A 19,394-nucleotide genomic window follows, 5' to 3' on the forward strand; every position below is an offset into this window, starting at 1 on the left:
CTCAACCAGAAGTCAGAGGGCAAGAGAGGTCACCCGTGTGGTTCCCGCAGACTGGCCTCCTGGGTTGTAGAGAGGAACTCAAATCCATGGGGGCAAAGGGAAAAGTCTAGCACAGGGGTCAAAGGACATGATTTTTTTTTTTTTTTTTTTAAGGATTTTAATATATGTTGTGAGTTGGCCTACAGGAAATGTTCTAGTGACTTCCTATCTTCCCCACTAGTCTTCTCGGAGGTCCATTTTCCCAGACTTCAGCCAGCCCTGGGCATTATTAACCTGACCATCATGACTGATTCCTTCTCCACAGTCTGGCCTCTGGCCACTCAGCACCCTCAGAGAAGCCTTCGCTGACCGTATCCAGAACTCCACGCCTCCCTCCTCCCCATCGCCCACCTTGCTTTCTCTGTAACCCAGTCAGCCTCTGAGTTAGGCTGTCCAGCCTCCCTCCTCCCCATAGCCCACCTTGCTTTCTCTGTAGCCCAATCAGCCTCTGAGTCAGGCTGTATACTTTTCTGTCTCTGCCCCTTCAACCTAAACCCCATGAGAGCAAGGACCTTGCCTGACTCGTCCACGGCTCTGTCTGTAACAGGATGCCTCGTATGTGGTGTGTGCTTAATAAATTTTGGCTAAATAAATGTGTTGCCCCCACCCCATTGTTCCCTCTGAGAGACTGTTGATTTCTAACATTAACCAGGCTACTGACGTGTCTCCTTCGTTTTCCTTTCTCTCCTCCAGCTCCCGTACTTCATGAATGAGCTAACTCTGACGGAACTTGACATGGGGGTAGCTGTGCCAAAAATCCTTCAGGCCTTCAAGCCTTACGTTGACCACCAAGGTAACTCTTAACTGGCTCTAGAGAGGAACCGAGCAATTATATGAATGTTAAAATATAGCCACCACTGCAGATTGAAAACCAAGGCTTTGTGTTTGGTGAGAGTTGGAGGCTTCCTTGTTTTTGTTTTTGGACTTCCCTGGTGCAGAATCTGCCTGCAATGGATTTGATCCCTGGGTCAAGAAGATCCCCTGAAGAAGGGAATAGCAGCCAACTCCAGTATTCTTGCCTGGAGAGTTCCATGGACAGAGGAACCTGGCGGGTATAGTCCATGGGGTCTCAGAGTCAGACACAACTGAGCGACTTTCACTTTAGCGGAGGCGTTTTTAACTGTATTTCATGTTGTGTGTCTTCTGTTCTTAATGGTCACAGCCTTAAAATGATGGGGAATATATCTGGACTTCCCCTCCTTAAAGATCCTCCTCCAGCCCAGAGATGCCCACATGCCAGTTCCTGGGACCTGAGCTTTCGCGTGACCAGGTTCTGCATGGCCATTGCCCTTGGCAGGGTGCGAGGCGCTGGCTGCGCTTCAGGCCCGCTCCCCTCGCACATTGTTGTGGCGTCTCTTATTGCGGAGTGCGGGCCCTAAGACGTGCAGGCCTCAGTAGTTGTGGCGCGCCAGCTGAGTTGCCCCGAAGCACATGGGATCTTCCTGGACCAGGAGAGGAACCTGTGTCCCCTGCATTGGCAGGTGGACTCCTAACCACTAGACCACCAGGGAAGCCCAGAGCCTCTTTCCACTTAAACTAGATTTACAGTGTTCCTCAAAAAGCTCGGGAACAAAGTAAGAGAGAAAATAACTACAGCTTCTCAAGAGAGTGATGTTTGTTTTGAAGTAAATGTTTTGTAAAATTTATAAACTCTAGCATCTACTTTTATCTCTGTAAGGCTCCATCAGATGGCTCCTGAACATATTTAGTGAAATCAAGTTCTGTGTTGTATACATTTGATGTAAATACAAAGAGTTGTGTTTTTTTTCCCCCAGCTCTACAGTTAGCAGCTCTAACAAGTATTTCATCTGACAGTGAAGCTCATATTTCCTAGTTCTTAGCATCTCATCCGGAGAAGCCAATGGCACCCGACTCCAGTACTCTTGCCTGGAAAATCCCATGGATGGAGGAGCCTGGTGGGCTGCTGTCCATGGGGTCGCTAAGGGTCAGACACGACTGAGTGACTTCACTTTCACTTTTCACTTTCATGCATTGGAGAAGAAAATGGCAACCCACTCCAGTGTTCTTGCCTGGAGAATCCCAGGGACGGAGGAGCCTGGTGGGCTGCCGTCTGTGGGGTCACACAGAGTCGGACACGACTGAAGCGACTTAGCAGCAGCAACAGCAGCAGTATCTCATCAATTTCAGAGAAAGAGCAGAGTAATATTTGCAAATTCAGAGGTCCATATAATAGCATGTTGAGATCACCTGTGACCACTTAATCATGTCTACACTTTGATGAAGCTGAGTGTTCCTGCTGCTGCTGCTGCTAAGTCGCTTTAGTCGTGTCTGACTCTGTGTGACCCCATAGACGGCAGCCCACCAGGCTCCTCCGTCCCTGGGATTCTCCAGGCAAGAACACTGGAGTGGGTTGCCATTTCCTTCTCCAATGCATGAAAGTGAAAAGTGAAAGTGAAGTCACTGAGTCCTGTCCAACTCTCAGCGACCCCATGGACTGCAGCCCACCAGGCTCCTCCATCCATGGGATTTTCCAGGCAAGAGTACTGAGTATTCCCAGGTTTCATTAATTTATGGTTCACCAAGAGTAAAGCTGGAAAGGATTGTTTCTTTACAAATGGCCTTACTAGAGTTCTGTCAACCGCAAGTGAAGTTTTAAAAGCTGCATTATCTACATGTCAGGTGCGGAGCCTGGATCTCGGCCCCGTCGGCATTCCAGGGCCGCCTGCCTTCTTCTGGCTCTAGCAGGCTCTGGGTTGCCCTTTGCCTCATTAGGAATTGGCTGGTAACGAGCTGGTAAATGATCAGCTAACATAAACCTCCTGAGAGTTGGGCTTAAAGAAAGTAAATATAATAATATGTGTGCATGCTCTGTTTTCTAAAGCATTTGCAGTCTCTTATCTCAGGACTGTCCTTTGTTGAATTAGTAGAAATTTCCAAAGAGAGGGGGGCAGGGCCAGAGCTAGGCTTTGAAGCATTTAAGAAGCGTCCCGGTGGCTGTGAACTCTGCAGCCTCTCAGGGCAGCTTTGTACGGCTTTGAGTGAAATACACTAAAGTCTCTTTCCTGTTCCTCTGGAGCCAGAGCTGCAGCCAGACATTTTATTATACAGATCAAAGCTTTGCCAGTTTTTAATCCATCTGAGGCTTACTTAACTCCTTTCGGGGCAAATTGTAGAGATCTGCCTGCTTACATAACAAGGGAGGAAATGTTACTAAAGAAAGGAATGATAAAGACATAAAGCCTGTGGGTTTTAAAAGTTTGATCAAATTAGGTTTTTCTAATTCTGCAAAGGATGCATGTGATGGTAAAACAGAAATGAACACGAAGGGACGGTGTGGCTTGGGTTCCATTGCTCTAAGAGAAACCTTTGCTTTGGAGGAAATTAAAATCAGGAGTGACTTGTTAAAACTGACTCTAGGGACTTCCCTAGAGTCATCTGCCACCAGTGACCTATCCTGGCTCCAGGACACACAGCTGGGTTCTCGTGCAGCAAATAAGGGAAAAGGACCCTTACTTCCTGGGGCACTTTCATTTCCCACCAGTAGCGGGTGGCCAGAAGGTGGAGAGAGGCTATCCCTTAGAAATTGGCTGTGCACCTTTCTCTGATCCCTGACTGCCCCCCACACACCTCGTGTGGGGCAGGGACTGGTCTCCTTCCTTCCCCGCAGGCCATACAGCCTCCTCCTCCCACCCCTCGTCCTCACCGGCTGCTCTCCCCTGGGCCTGACCTTGGAGGGCCACCAGGCCAAGCTCTTTCTGGTTGTTTTATTAACTCTGTTAAGGTAATGTTTACACCTTCATTCATCCAACGAATACCCAAAGTGGGGAAAGCTTGAATATTTAGAAAAGGAAAAAGGAAAATATAACCCTTCATCCCACCACTCAGAGATAACTGGGTGACTGTTTCTGCTACATTTGCTACATTCTCGGTCCATTCTCTCTTGAGCTTTTTTCCTTATGGATAAAAATTAATTTAAAATGATGGATAACCAACAAGGACCTACTGTATAGCACAGGGAACTCTGCTCAATGTTATGTGGCAGCCTGGTTGGGAGGGGTGTTTGGAGCAGAAAGGGTACCTGTTTATGTATGACTGAGTCCCTTCACAGCTGTTCACCTGAAGCTATCACAACATTGTTAATTGGCTGTACCCCAAGAGAAAGTAAAAAGTTTAAAAAAATTCATGGAAAATGTATAGCTCCTTTTTCCAACCCTTAAAGAACTGGTTAGATTGACTGTTTAGACTTGAGAAGGCAATCGGAGGTTCCCTAGCAGGACCCTGTGCTGTTTAGATGAACAAGCCAAAGCTCAGAGGGGGCTGACACGCCGGAGGCCACTCAGCAGCCTCGCCTTCATCCTGCTCCTCAGCTTCCAGGCCAGAGGTTCGTGTGCGCGCCAGCTCTGGGCCAGGCCACCTGCCTTCAGGCCCTGCTCCTTTGTGATCCCACAGCGGGGCCTCAGGAGGTTACTGAGCACCCAGCACCTCGGTTTCCCCATCCACTGAGTGCTGAGGGCAGGAGCGTCTCCTCTGTTGGTCATGGTGGAGATGAAACGCTTTGCATTACTCTCAGAGAGCACAGGTGACACACAGGAAGCTGCTGGTGTTTGCTGCTGCAAAGCCTGATCAGCAAAATCTTCCCGAAGGGGTGCAGTGGGGACCCTCGGCTGTCGGCCGGGCTTTTATCTTCCACCCCTGGAACCAGAGGTCTCAGAGCAGTGCCTGTGGGGGCATCAGCAGTGTCAGGATGAACCAGGGACATGGACTGTGACCCCCTCAGGTTCAGATTAATTCATTTAGTCTTCAGGATGTTTGCAGCGTGGAGTTAAGTCTGCAGATGGTCACTGAGTGGATGAAAAGAGCTGTGTGATACCGGTTTTCCCTGTTTCAAGATACCCAACCAGCAGCCCAGGTTTCCACTAAAGAGCTCGGATTCTCTGGAAAGATGACCGTGTCCCACAGGAATGGGAAGCTGGTCTGTCTCCAGAGACGCCTATAGTCATGACTGGCAGGTCCACCATCTACACTATCTTCTGGACCTTGGTTTATGGTGCCTGGTGCCTTTCCTCAGTGCTGTGAGCTGCGTGCAACCAGAGTCGGTCTGTGAGCTTCCCGTTCCGTCGGCTACACCCTCATCAAGAGAGCAGCTGCCCAGGGCTGACCACAGTGATGAGGCCAGACTGTGGGGCTCAGCACAAGAACAGCACATACACTGTCTGGCCAGATGGTGTTGCAGAAAGAAAAAATATACTTTCTGCGGAAAGAAGAAAAATGTACCCATTTGCAGGTCTTGGGTGAGGTGGGGAGGAGAGACTCTGATTTGGGACTGTGTCGACCTTGAAAGGTGGAGCCATGCCAAGAACAGTTACAGGTCGAAAGAACCAAAGATGACATCTGTCCTAAAGGACACACCCAAGTACGAGGAACAATACTAGTTTCCTGCGGTATCCCAGGGAGCAACATGGCACCAGTCTGTTTGCCAGGAACAGAACAGTCACCGTTGTGCTTGTCTAAGAGCTGAATAACTCAAACATCCGTTCTTGATAACATATGACTACATCTTCCATTTTGAGAGCTTTTGTTCTTTGGATGCCAGGTGTTGGCTTTCAGAGAGAAAATTAGCCATCAGTTACAGGTAGAGGGAAGTGGGGGAGCAGGTAACTGAGCTGGGCTCAGTGACCAAGGCTTGTAGAGCCTCTTACCTCCTGAGCTGCGCCTGCCCCTTAACCTGTTCCAGTGAGACTGAGGCCACTTAGTTATTTTAATAGTAAACACAGCAGTGAATTGCTGAGTGAAAGTACTAGATTTTTACCAGCATGGTAAGACTGCTTCTTAGTCCTAATGCCTTTGTGCTCAGTCACTTTAGTGTGTCCCACTCTTTGCAACTCCGTGGCCTGTAGCCCGCCAGGTTCCTCTGTCCATGGGATTCTCCAGGCAAGAATATTGCAGTGGGTTGTCATGCGCTCCTCCAGGGCATCTTCTGACCCAGGGATTGGGCCCATCTCCTGCCTGACAGACAGATTCTTTACCACTGAGCCCCCAGGGAAGCCTTAGTTCAGTTCAGTTCAGTTCAGTTCAGTCGCTCAGTCGTGTCCGACTCTTTGTGACCCCATTAAATCAACTACCAGGGAGAAGGCGGAAGAAGCTCTGTTCTACTTGTCTCGGGTGACATGCACCAGGGTACATGTTTTACCTGTGGTGGCATCTCAGTCTGCTCTGCTCCCCATGGCCCAGGCTGTTGTTATTCTTCAGGCATGAACTTCCTGAGGATAGGGGTTTAGCTCAAAGTCTTGAGGTCTGATAGCTTGTGTCAAGAACTCAATAAACAGGACTTTCCTGGTGGTCCAGTGATTAAGAATCCACCTTGCAATGCAGGGGCCGTGGGTTTGATCCCTGATCGGGGAACTAAGATCCTACATGCCGTGGAACAGCTAAGCCTGCGCCCCACAACTGCTGAGCCCTAGTGTCACAACTAGAGAGCCCGTGCACTGCAACAAGAAAGATCCCGCAGGACGTGATAAAGATCCCAAGTGCTGCAGCTAAGACCCAGTGCGGCCAGGAGGAAAAAAAAAAGACAGGAGCTATGTTAAAAGAAAAAAACAGAACTCAATAAACATTTTGGGGTGGAGTTACACTACTACTCACTTCTGCCGCAGTAAAAGTGAGGAGTAACTTTTGCCGCAGTCTCCCTCTAGGTAGCAGTGGTGGTGGAAGCTGATCCTTCCCTTACGAAGTTGAAGAGAGCTCAGCCTTCTGAGCTCTTCAGGCCCTTGTGTGAAGCCTGACTGAAGCTTGTCACGTTCATTGTCAGTTGTATTTCCCCTGTTGCCAGTGAAAGGCCGATAGGGACTTGCTGGCCACCAGGTGCCACCCTTCACCACTGGACAGCCTCGCAGCATGAAGACCCCTCGTGTGGTGGAGACCTCATGGACTGAGTGTTTGGGTCCCTCCCAGATCCAGCTGTTGAGGCCCTGCCTGCAATGAGATGGTAGAGACAGGGCCTTTGGGGTGATTGGGCTTAGACGACGTCACCATAGGATTAGTGCCCCCATGAGAAGAGACCAGAGAGCTAACTCGCTGTCGGCCACAGGAGGACACAGGTGAAGGTGGCTGTCTGCAAGCCAGGAAGAGAGCCCTCACGAGGACTGGATCGGCCCGCACTTTGACCTTGGGCTTCCAGCCTCCAAAACGGTGCCAAATAAGTATCCGTTATTTCAGCCATGCAGTTTGTGGTATTTTGTTGCACAGCCTGAGAGACTAAGACAAGACCCTTTGCATTTGTGCCCTTTCCAGAGAGCCTCTCAGGATGACTGCCCTGTGCTGTGCTCAGTCGTGTCTGGCCCTGTGCACCCTCACAGACTGTAGCCCGCCAGGCTCCTCTGTCCATGGGATTCTCCAGGCAAGAATACTGCAGTGGGTTGCCATGCCCCTCCTCCAGGGGATCTTTCCCACCCAGGAATCGAACCCACCTCTCCTGTGTCTCCTGCATTGCAGCTGGATTCTTTACTGCTGAGCCAAGGGGAAGCCCACCTTACTCCTGTTTAAAGACTTAAAAAATGGTCCTGCTCCTTAACTTCTGGTTTTTGTCCTTGAGCGCTACCAAGACCAGGTGATTATAGGAAGCAGAATTTTAAATTTTATTTATTTATTGTTGTTATTTTATTTGCATTTTTTGGCTGCGTTGGGTCTTCATTGCTGCACATGGGTTTTCTCTCTAGTTGTGGCAAACGGGGGGCTACTCGAGTCTCAGTGTGCAGGCGTCTCTTGTTGGGGAGCACAGGCTCTGGGGAGTGTGGGCTCAGTACTTGCAGTTCCCCGGCTCTGAGGTACAGGCTGATTGCTCTGCGGCATATGGTAATCTCCCAGATCAGGGATCAAACCTGTGTCCCCTGCATTGGCAGGGGGATTCTCATCCACGGTTCCACCAAGGGAGTCTGGAAGCCGCATTTTAAATGAAATGCCTCACAAGGAAGTCTTAATCTTTGTCGAGAGCCCAGAAGAAACTGTTCCCGCGCTCACCCAGGTGAGGAGTGTGCAGCCCGTTAGGGTCAGGGTGCCACTCAGGACAGCGTGTGTCCCCACTTCACAGTGTTGCTACGTTTGTCCCTTTCTGGTAACTGCCGATTTCATCCTTCAGTTCTGCAGGGTGGGGACTCCCGACTCACTCTTTATGTAACCAGGTGGTCTTGGCTCCCAGGTGTATGTGCTCCAAGGTTTTCAGGGCGATTTTTGCTGCTGAATCATTGTCACAGAAACATGTTTTTTCTTTGCATCTAATGTTCAAATAGTCATCTCATCCTCATCTGAATGCAAGCATGCCATATTAGGATAACTTGAGTGTTTGTACTTTGTATTTGTGTTTAAAGATTCTCAAACCATTCTTGACTCTACATCTTCACTGAGAACGAGGACTGAGCAGGGCCCCATGGGTGGGTCTCATGGGACATACTTTGTTCAGTCACTCAGTCGTGTCCAACTCTTTTGAGCCATGGACTACAGCACACCAGGCCTCCCTATCCCTCACTGTTTCCCAGAGTTTGCCCACGTTCGTGTCCATTATTGAATTGATGATGCCATCCAACCATCATGGGACATATACAGTGATACGAAAACAGGCTCTATCCCCTATGCAGAAGCTTGGTCAGATGTCCATGTACCACCCTCCACTTCCCAGCCAGACAGGGCTGTCTGGCTGCCCGGTACAGCCTCTTCCCTCTGGCCCCTTGGCCTCCTCTGGTCTGGTTCCCAAGAGCCACGGCAACAACAGCAAGCTAGGCTGCAGCCCAGAGTTGTGGAAGGAAGTGGGCTGGCGATGGCACAGAAAGGGAAGAGCCCTGCCAGGATGCACCAGGCGCGGCTGTGTAAGCAGCATCATCTCCCTGGTACAGAGGAGGAGGCTGGTGCCCAGAGGTCGAGAAATTTCCAGGGGAACCCAAGCCCTGGTCCATGTGACTGGGCTCCACGTATTCTTCTCCCCTCTTTCCAGCCTCAGCTCAGAGGGGCCAGACCACAGGTGACTGGGTGGAGTGTCCTGATGACCGGGGTGTGCACCAGCTGTTTACCAAACCTTTATCCATATCCCCTTATTTAAAAAAACAGACGAACGCTTCCACTTTATAACAAATAAAATTCTGGTTCTTTTTAATATGAAGCCTTAGCTGACTCATGTTGTTGTACAGCAGAAACTAACACACCATTGTTAAGCAGTTGTATTCCAGTTAAATAAATTGATTTTAAAAAAATAAAGAGGGAAGGTAAGGATAAGTACAAATGGAAAGTTATGTATGACTCTGGAATTTTAAAACTTGTTAGCACTAAAAAAAAAAATGTGTGTGTGTGTGTATATATATGTATATAAATATGACAACCTTCAAAAGGAATCCAAACTAGTAATATTTATTGGAAACCTGAGTAGGGTTTTCAAAGGAAATGATCGTGTATGAATACAGACAGCAAGCAGGTAGTTTGAGTCTATTGATTCTCAAGTTAAAGCTGGAGATACACAAAAACAAATAACTTTTTTTTTAAAGAAATATCTTCTTTATTGATGTTCTATTTATATTGAGCTTAAAAAGTCTATTAATATCAAGCCTTTTACCCTAACCCCTTTCTTTTGGAAGTGATTAATGACTAAATATCTTTATTAGAGCAGGTGTGCCCTTATGTCCAGTAATAGTGCCTTTGGAAACCAAGCTAATTAATGATTTTTAAGTGTTTAACGTAATCAAGAAATAGAGCAGTTTTGTGAGTTGCTGCAAAGACATTCACAGCTGATCTGCATATCAATTAGACCAGGTCATTCATGGAAAATAATTACCTTCAATTATGATAAGAGGAGTTTGGTGAAAGCAAAATGGAGATTATTCTGCCTTTAGTGAGGAGTTGTACCATTAATGCTTGGTCGCCGAACAAGGAATAGGTTATTTACTGTAATTACTTGAAAATGATATGCAGCTGTGTATGAACATGATTTTAAATTGATTTCCTACTTCCTTTCAGATATTTATGTTATGAGTATAAATTTATTAACATCTAAACACCCACTTGAAGGACCACATTTTGATGGGAAGTCCATGAGGTGCTGTGGTGCTTGGAGTGTCAAAATCACAGTGTGGTCTGTCCTGCCTGCTGAATTCTAGGACCTTGGGTAGAAGGTCATGAGATGACCTCTGTTTGCATTTTAGACATCTGGTCAGTGGCCACTTCTGATGGGCCTTCCCAGTGAAATTCCACAAAGCCAAAAGCCTCTAAGATATGTTGTCATCAACATGAATGATTTCTAAGGAACAGGTTTTAAAGCAAAGGTGTACAAAGTGGTTACCCAGCTTTATCTGGATAATCCTGGGGCTGGAACATAAATACTTTTGCTCCCATTACTACACAATTTCCAGAAAGAAAAGGGTTGTAAAAGGTCTTGTCATCATCGTTATCACACCAAGCTAAACCTGAACCATTTTCTGTGCCCCTCCCAACCCCCACTCCCCAGGAGGGGAGAATTTTAAGAAAGACTGGTTCTCACTTGTGTCTTTAAAGAGCACAACCTGCTGTGAAGTCTCTGCACCTCTCCTCTGCCTCTAACCCACTGAGAATCCGCCTCTGTCCTGAGACAAGCCGTCTCCTCCTGGGGGTTGTGTTTCTTACTAAGTGTAAGAAGAACCCAGAGGACTGGACTCTTCCATCTCTAACAATGTGTCCTGAGGTCACTGTGATCATTGTAATGGGTGTTGAAATGCTGGCAATTTTCCAGATGCTTGAACTATTTCTAGAAGCTTCTCATTTCACAGTCTCCTCTCACATGCCTTGGTAGTACAGGCAGTATGTATAGACTTGCAATATGATACCTACTTAGATACTTTAAAATATGGCTTTTAATACTGTTATTCGTAGTCATGTTTTTCTAGGGGAAAGAAACCTTTTTTTTTTTAAACCCTTTCTCCAGGACTCTGGATTGATTTGGAAATGTCCTACAATGGGTCCTTTCTGATGACTCTCGAGACCAAAATGAATTTGACCAAACTAGGTAAAGAGCCTCTTGTTGAAGCCCTGAAGGTTGGAGAAATTGGCAAAGAAGGGTAAGGGGCTATATGAATTTACTAACCCAACCCCGGGGAACCTCCTTCTCCCTCCAGCCCTTGAGAAGCAGCTTTGTTGTGTAGTAGACCCAAGGTTGAGTGAGCTTCCATGAACGTGTTTCTTGGCCACAGAGGATTTCAGGGAATGTTTCCTGGTTTCATTCCCTGCAGACCATGAATCTCCACTTCTGCTCAGTGCCGTTGGCCACCAGCCTCGGGGCTGCACAGTATTGATTACCCAGGAAGCATCCCTGATTCGGATCAGCAGGGCAGGCTGCACAATAAAATGCTCTGTGATAAGAATCACCATCTAGAAAGTTCTTTCTCCAACTTATAGCCACAAATAGCAATATGTGGGCCAGGCTGAAGTCCTTCGGGGGTCTATCTGCTTTAATCACAGTGTCAGAATTATTTATAATTAGATGATTGATTTTGCAGCCAAGAGGGTGCTTCTAAAGTGTTTTGAAATGTATTTTCCCTAAATAATACACCATTGATTTTCTTAGTAAATGCCTCTCTTTGTAGAAGGTACTGCGTCTGCTGCGGGGTTGTCTGATTTTCTAAATATTCCTAATTTTTGAGCCAATTGATGAAGTTGATTTTTTTTTCCCCTTAGATGCCTAGACTTAATAAGTTGGGACCTTTTACATTCCCACACACCTTAAAAATGACTGCTTCAAATGAAAATTTGTATTATTGTTATCAGACTGAAAATTGCTGGTTAGAGTCTGCATCTCACATCTTTAACCTGTTTGCATGGAATGAGTAGTAAAATAATAAGAAATGCCACTGGGAGCCACCCTCCCAGCACCTGAATATAGACATAAGACACAGGCTCCTCTTAGGTGTTTGCTTTGTTATGATGCTGCCCTAATGCTTGTAATTCACACTTGTGGTAGACACACAATAGATGGGGGGAGTTGGACCATACATTCCAGAACATTCTTTCACTGAGATGATTCTGGTGTGTCCAAGAGATTTAATGAAAATGTTTATATTTTAATTACTGGAGACTCTCACCTGCTGTATGCAATCTAACCTGTATCTGTGCTGTTTTCCTTTCACCTTTCTACTGTGTGTTAAAATGTGTTTGGATTCGGCAATCTGTGGATTGTGTTTTCCGGTGAGTGCTATTGATCGGCCCTCCGTGTAGCATTTCATCCCCTCATCTGTGCTGAGTCTCGTGTGGGCCCATGTGACACCACAAGGAAGCTTGTCCTTTCATCACGTCCCCTGACATAAAGGCCCCGTTTGTAGACCTGAGAGGATTGAGATCAGGAGACTTAAGGGGCTTTGCTTGATTGGGATCGCCGGGGTTCTGATCCAGCCCTTGAGTCAAACCCAGCTTCTGTCTCCAGCTACCCCTCCCCAGCGCCATGCCCCGCTGAGCGCCATCAGGCCAGCCTCAGCATAGCAGAACTGCAGAGACAGCTGCCAATAAAACCAAGCACCGCAGGCAGAAGCGGTCTTGAAAGTGAGCTCTAACTAACCAGAGGCGAGCCAGAGCAGACTTAAGTCAGGAGCATTTGTGCAGGGAGCCCTTTTGGGAAACAGCCCCGTGCTGCCCAAAGCTGCTGGAGCTCCACTAGAAAGAAGGGGGTCTTGTGGGCAGGTGCGGCCCCATCCTGGCCGGGTCCCTGAGATCCCTGCCGTGAGGCGTCCCACGTTCACTGGTTTCCATGCGGCTCTCCTGGAGCAATTTCAAGTTCATAAAACTCGGCTGATCAGAGGATGGACATGTTTCTGAGCAAGCAGTGCTTCTCTAGACTGCATGAAAAATATCCTCTGCTTTAAGAATATAATGATATTATATTTAATGTTTAATATATATCTAAAGTACCATTTTTTTCCCAGTAGAATCTGGTATGTTTTGCCTTCCTGTGAGGGTATTAACTTTTATATTGATGTGTAATTGGCTGACATTTAATTTTAAAAGCAAAGACAAATATAATTCCAAAGCACTTGACCTTGGGAGAAAAAGGCCTGGAAAAATGAACCCTTAACCCTTCTCTTTTCTTTTTTTTGGCAAAAAGGACCCAGTTGGGAATCTGAGAGTTCTGGGTCCTTGCCCCAGAAAGATGCCTACACACACACACCACTTGGCTCACAGTATCTGGGAGCTTCGAGAGCCTCTGGAAAGCCCATCCGTACCTAAGAGCCTAATCCCAGAAGTGATTCTCCCATCACTTCTCAGTCACAAGCTGAGGAATCGCCCTGAGGCTGAGTACCAGAGGAGAGGCGGAGTCCCTGCCCCTGTGGCTGGTACATGATCCTTGGTTTCCTTCAGGAAGCCCCCCCTAGAGCCTCGAGTGTGAAGAGTGGGGCCAGCAGCAGCCCTCTGCTCCCCTTATCTCATGGCCGCCAGTCCAAGGCTCACTTCCGGCCGGGGGCTTGTCCCCTGTCGTCCTGCTCTGGCAGGGCCTCTGCTTGGTCTCACTGCTTTTGTCCGACCCCCTTCAAGCATGCAAATGACTGTGCCCTGGGAAGTCCCCAAGGAGATGCTGCTCAGCCCTCGAAGTCCTGCTTATCGTAGAAAGTCTGTTTCCATCCTCACGTCATCACCCCAAGGCTGGTGGTGAGAAGTCTGTGTTTCTTCACTCTAGTGAAGGCCTGTCCGTTTGAAATGTAGGTTCACTTTGTACTTGCCGACTTTTTCCTTTAGTCTTTTCATTTCCCCAATAGTCTTCTGGTTGTATACGGTAGTTATGGTAGCTTTGGGCCGTAAGACGCTCAATGGAATTCAGGTGGTGAGCTGGGCGGTGGGAACTTTAGGAATTGCCTGAAGGGTACCTAAGTGAGTCAGGAAGGGGGAATGTTCTGCACGCTGGCTGTTCTTTAAATGCATGCACATTGGGGCCCGGCATTTCCTGTAAGGCATGCGGCCTGTCCGTGCTCTACCACGGCAGCCTGGGCTGGTGTGCGAGTCCCATAGCGGGGGCCCCTGACCTCCATATTAGGCTGCTCAGTGTACCCGAGTCCACTGCCCCGCCCCAAGGCCCTGATGTCCTGGGAACTGCGTCTTTATCATCCACGCTGTGACTCAGTCTAACTGGGTGTACATGCACATGTATCTGTAGCAGTATGGGCCTGATTTCTGTTAAAGAAAACGAACACTCTCAAGAGTGTGGTTCCCTCCAAGCAGTCGCCTCACTGGGCTGTTTAATTATGCACCCTTCACTTGAAGCATTCTTTGGAGCTCCTTTGTAGAGCTGCCTCTAGTGTCTGTGACCTTCTTTTAAGTACTCTGACAGCAAATCATCCTACTTTTTCTAGATGAATCAGATATTTGAGTAATTGCCAGGCATCACTCAGAGGTGCCAGTGATTATGGGGCTAAGAAATGTTTGGCTCAAGACAGACTATCAGTGATAAAATAATTCGCTTTTCCTATGTGTCCGACTTCAAGCACATTTCCAAAAAGATTTTTAGCGGAGGCAGTGAAACTGGAATCAGCCCTTTAAGGTGACTCTTAGAAAGGATATGACTCTCATCTGGAATCCCAAGTTGTGTTTTAAAAAATAGGCTTATCGTGTACTATAAGAATGTGCAGGGTGTCTTTCTCTTAAATTCATCATAAGTCTGAGATCACAAAATGCATATTCAGTTATAAACTTGAATCAGCCAGACATTTAGCCCCACTTTTAATTAGTGTTGGTGCTGCGTAATACAGCTCCCCGGGCAGAGAGGAGAGGTACCATTTAGCCACAATCAGAATTTCATGTCATCTGATCTATTTTAACTGATAAGGCATTGTCTAAATTATTAACTTCAAGCCACAAAATTTGTCCTGTTCTCTGTCCTGCGGAGGGTTAATTCAGGAACCCGAGAGCTCACTGCAGTGCTCAGCCTTTGGCATCTTCTGCGTCAGATCAGGAGGCTGCCAGATGACAAATACCAGTGGGGACAGGAGAGGCCAGTGGCCTTGCAGGTTTCACTGCGGTCCAAGATACCAAGGCAGCCTTTGGTGCTGTGTAGATTCCTTACCTGGCAGCATGCGGTCTGAACCAGGGGGGCACCGTCATGTTCCTAAGAAGTAAGCTAGGTTTCTGAGAAAGGTTATATTATCTTTGGGGATTTACTTCCCTGACTTTCTTCATCCCAAGTCCCCATGTAAGCCTTCTTAGGAATCCTACGTTGCCTTTCATATAAAAGAAGAGCTCTGTGAGGGCCGCCCAACCCTTGAAAGGGCTGAGATGGTTTTGTGACCAGGCCAGGCCTCTGATGGAAGGAGGGAGTCAGGTGCTGTCCCGGAGGCCAGGGACAACAGGCCTTCGTGTCTGCAGAGGGAGTTTCTTCTCAACACCACACTCAAACCTGTTGGCTAGAGCGCGGGCTCTAATGTTTCAGAGCAGGGTTGAGGAGGATCCGGGTGTCCTGCCAGGGAGGTCCTCTTACAGCCGGGCTCCTGTTTCAGGGCCCTCTTCCCCCATGCAGGGACTTCAGCTGGGCCTTCAAGGCCACACTGGCAGGTGTGCTCGGCCCTTGGGTGCCCTTGGCCATTGTTGGCCAAAAGACGAGCACCCGTATGGGCTTCTGGTAGCCAAGGACAGCATCTGAGGAAAACCCCAGAGGGTTTCGAATGCAGGAGATGGGACCTAAGCTGGGATGCCTTCCCCTGTCCTGGTGATTTTGTCCTCAAAATTACAAGACCGACCCTCTGCTTAGTGACCATTGATAACGTGACAGTATTCGGAGATAGCTCTGTCCCTTGTTCATTTTGTCCCCATCAAGTCTCTGAGCCTGAGATGGGCCCTGCCTTCTGTCTCTCTGCCTCTCGGAAGTAAAGCCTCCCTTCAGGGAGGAAGCTGCCTTTTGTGGGGCCAGAGCTCAGCTGGGAGCCCTCCAGTGCCCTCAGTGGGGAGCCTTGATCACTCCCCACTGCTGGTGATCCAGACCCTCCAGGCTTCTGGAAACTGAGAACCTACCCTGGAAAGATTCATGAGGAACATTGCTCTCTGGTGAAGCTTTTTATTACTTTATTTTTAAAAAGTTTTAAACTAGTACTTCTCCTGAAAGGTTCCTGGCTTCATCCATGTCAGTTACCTCCTGGAATCCCTTCAGATTTGTACCTCTGGTTGTTGGCTTTTTCTGTGACCTTCAGGAGCTGGGGCAGGAGAGGGGGTATGTAATTTCACAAGGAAGCAGCCTCCAGCCAAAACTAACTTGGAGATGACTAAGCCAGAAAGCACAATTTTTTTTAACTCAGCCAGTGTCAGAGGACTTGCCTGAACATCCCCGTCATCCATGAGGTGGTCACGTCACTAACATGAGCTGTCCCGTCACCCATGCAGTCTTCATTCGTTCCACTCACCTTCCACTGGCTGCTCTGCACTGTTGACGATATCACTGCATTTTGTGTGGATGAGGTCGACGATATCACTGCATTTTGTGTGGATGAGGTCACTGCATTTTGTGTGGACCGCATCACACTCTGACCGCCTGTCTTTCTGACGCATGTGCAGAATCCAACTCTCCCGGCGCAAGTCCTCGGCGGTTCTGCCCGGGACTGGGCGCTGAAGGGTCTACCAGGCCCACCAGAGGATTCTGGGGTTAGGCATCTTCCGTCTGGGTGAGGGGGTGCGGGGAGTGCTGCCACCATAACCATGGTGGCGGTGGAGCGCGTGCTCTTCCTAAGCAGAGCCTGCGCTGGGTGGGCAGCCTGGTGACTCTGCCCTGATCAGTTGCAGGCCCAGGGCCTTCTGTCTGGCTGACAGCGACGAGGAGTCCTCCAGTGCTGGCTCCTCCGACGAAGACGATGCACCAGAGCCCAGCGCCGGAGACAAACCGCTCCTCCCAGGGGCTGAGGGGTGAGTGGACCCAGCTTCTGGGGTCTCCCGGGGTGGGATTGGGGGAGGGGTCAGGGCCGCAAGTTGGGTGTGAGCTTTGCATCGCTTTTTCCTTCTCTGATCTTCCTTCCTCCTTCACTTTGAGTGAATGGTTTTTGCATTAATAATTCAAAGCCAGTGGCTTAAAATTCGAGACCCCAAATCAAAAACACCCAAATAGTTTCCCCTTTTTCAGAGTCCAGACCAAAATGGTTTTCTCAGGCCATTGGAGTAAAGACTACCAGAATGGAAGGGATGTTTAACACAAGGACCATAAATTGCACAGCACCTCCCCCTGGTGTCGGTGGGGAGCATTACGTCCCTTCTTACGGGTCACGTGCCTCCAGTGATCTGTTTAATAGTTCCTGCTAAGTTGAGACATTTTAATGATTTCCTTGGTGAATTTTGGAAACGTGGATCACTTAGATGACCTTTTGGATCATGAGCTTCATTTGGAGGGTTCCTTTTGCCTGTTATTTGGACTGTGGAATGATCCACATGCTTAGGTCGCCTCTCTGTAAGGATCTTTTAATTATTTAGAGTGAGCAAAGAAACTGAAATGACAAAGAAACCAAGGGATTCAGAAGCCTTTTTAAGAAAAACATCAACCTGTTCACTTTTGAAATCCTACAGAAGATAAAAAGAATCTAGATGTTTGAGGAGTTGGCAGTAGAGTTTGTGTGCACTATTGAACTACCCACCTGACCTTCTTCAGAGTGATGGCTTTTTCCTATACACATACATATACTACTGAACTCCAGATCTGCGGAGGATTTTAAGAAACAAATATCCTCTCTTCTTAGGGCAGTCGTAGGTCCATGTGGCCTGATACAGAAGCTTACTTTCCTGGCCAGCCAGCCCATCATCTTGATGTAGCTATTCTCTTTAGATGCTCCTAAAACTCTTTGACAAGTAATTGCTGCTCAGAGTCAGTGTGACACTGTTTGAAAGGCAGATGTTTCACTGTGTTCTACGACCCTGTTAATGCAGCCTGATGTCTTATTTGCTATATAGAGACGATGAGATTTTTTTCTAAGAGGGCACGAGATTTGTATTCAGTATTTGAAGGTTATTAAGGAGAGCAGGTGAGATGCATTCCCTGCCTGCACTGTGGGAACTTGGCCTGACTCTCCATCATCAAGACTAGGCTCCATCTGATGTCTACACCTTGTCTGAACTAGTAGTTCTCACCTAGGGGTTATTTTGTTCCCTCTAGGGAACATTCAGAAAACAAAGATCATGACATCTGGTCCCATCACTTCATGGGACATAGATGGGGAAACAGTAGAAACAGTGTCAGACTTTATTTCTGGGGGCTCCAAAATCACTGCAGATGGTGATTGCAGCCATGAAATTAAAAGACGCTTACTCCTTGGAAGAAAAGTTATGACCAACCTAGATAGCATATTGAAAACCAGAGACGTTACTTTGCCAACAAAGGTCCGTCTAGTCAAGGCTATGGTTTTCCAGTGGTCATGTATGGATGTGACATTTGGACTCTGAAGAAGGCTGAGCGCCGAAGAATTGATGCTTTTGAACTGTGGTGTTGGAGAAGACTCTTGAGAGTCCCTTGGACTGCAAGGAGATCCAACCAGTCCATTCTAAAGGAGATCAGTCCTGGGTGTCCTTTGGAAGGACTGATGCTAAAGCTGAAAGTCTAATACTTTGGCCACCTCATGCGAAGAGTTGACTCATTGGAAAAGACCCTGATGCTGGGAGGGATTGGGGGCAGGAGGAGAAGGGGATGACAGAGGATGAGATGGCTGGATGGCATCACCGACTCGATGGACAAGAGTTTGAGTGAACTCCGGGAGTTGGGGATGGACAGGGAGGCCTGGCATGCTGCAATTCATGGGGTTGCAAAGAGTCGGACACGACTGAGCAACTGAGAACTGAGGGGACATTTATCAATATCCAGAGACACTTTATTGTCTTATCTGCTGGGAGATGATGTGCTGTTGACATCAAGGCGGCCAAGGTCAAGGATGCCGCTAAACATTTCGTACAGAGGAGCGTCCACAGCAAAGAATTGCCCAGTCCACAGTGTCAGTGGTTCCGCTGTTGAGAAACTCTGGTCTAAAATCAGGTGAACAGAGACCCAAGTTTCTGTTTATGAAGGAACAAAGTCAACACTAACACTCACCTGTCTCTCTCATTTAAAGGTATGTTGGAGGTCATCGAACAAGCAAGATCATGAGGTTTGTTGATAAAATTACCAAGTCAAAATATTTCCAAAAAGCAACAGAGACAGAATTCATTAAAAAGAAGATTGAAGAAGTCTCCAATACACCCCTACTGCTAACTGTAGAAGTACAAGAATGTAGAGGAACCTTGGCAGTCAACATTCCACCTCCTGCGACTGATCGAATATGGTGCGTATGTAGAAGGCCCCTCGGGGTCAGCCAGTAATTCCCTTTGAGCATGATCATAAAAGTCATAGTCTGCTGACCCTTGACATTATGGAAAGTACCTTCTTCCTGGGAAGAAGTACTTTCAAATGT

The 19,394-nt window shown here is 47.8% G+C and overlaps 1 protein-coding gene across 2 annotated transcripts in view; it reads left to right on the forward strand.

Annotated features, from left to right (window-relative positions):
• Positions 1-19,394, forward strand: part of TEX2 (testis expressed 2) — a 110,918-nt gene that overhangs the window by 84,733 nt on the left and 6,791 nt on the right. The window contains exons 7-10 of one of the 2 annotated variants that reach the window (XM_040244972.1): positions 733-832; positions 10,937-11,069; positions 16,750-16,875; positions 19,056-19,265. In XM_040244972.1, the coding sequence (XP_040100906.1) occupies positions 733-832; positions 10,937-11,069; positions 16,750-16,875; positions 19,056-19,265 (569 nt within the window). The remainder of the gene's footprint in view (positions 1-732; positions 833-10,936; positions 11,070-16,749; positions 16,876-19,055; positions 19,266-19,394) is intronic. The other variant, XM_040244973.1, reaches the window with a different exon arrangement.

The sequence above is a fragment of the Oryx dammah genome, unplaced genomic scaffold (genome assembly GCF_014754425.2).
Source record: "Oryx dammah isolate SB20612 unplaced genomic scaffold, SCBI_Odam_1.1 HiC_scaffold_8, whole genome shotgun sequence".
NCBI lineage: Eukaryota > Metazoa > Chordata > Mammalia > Artiodactyla > Bovidae > Oryx > Oryx dammah.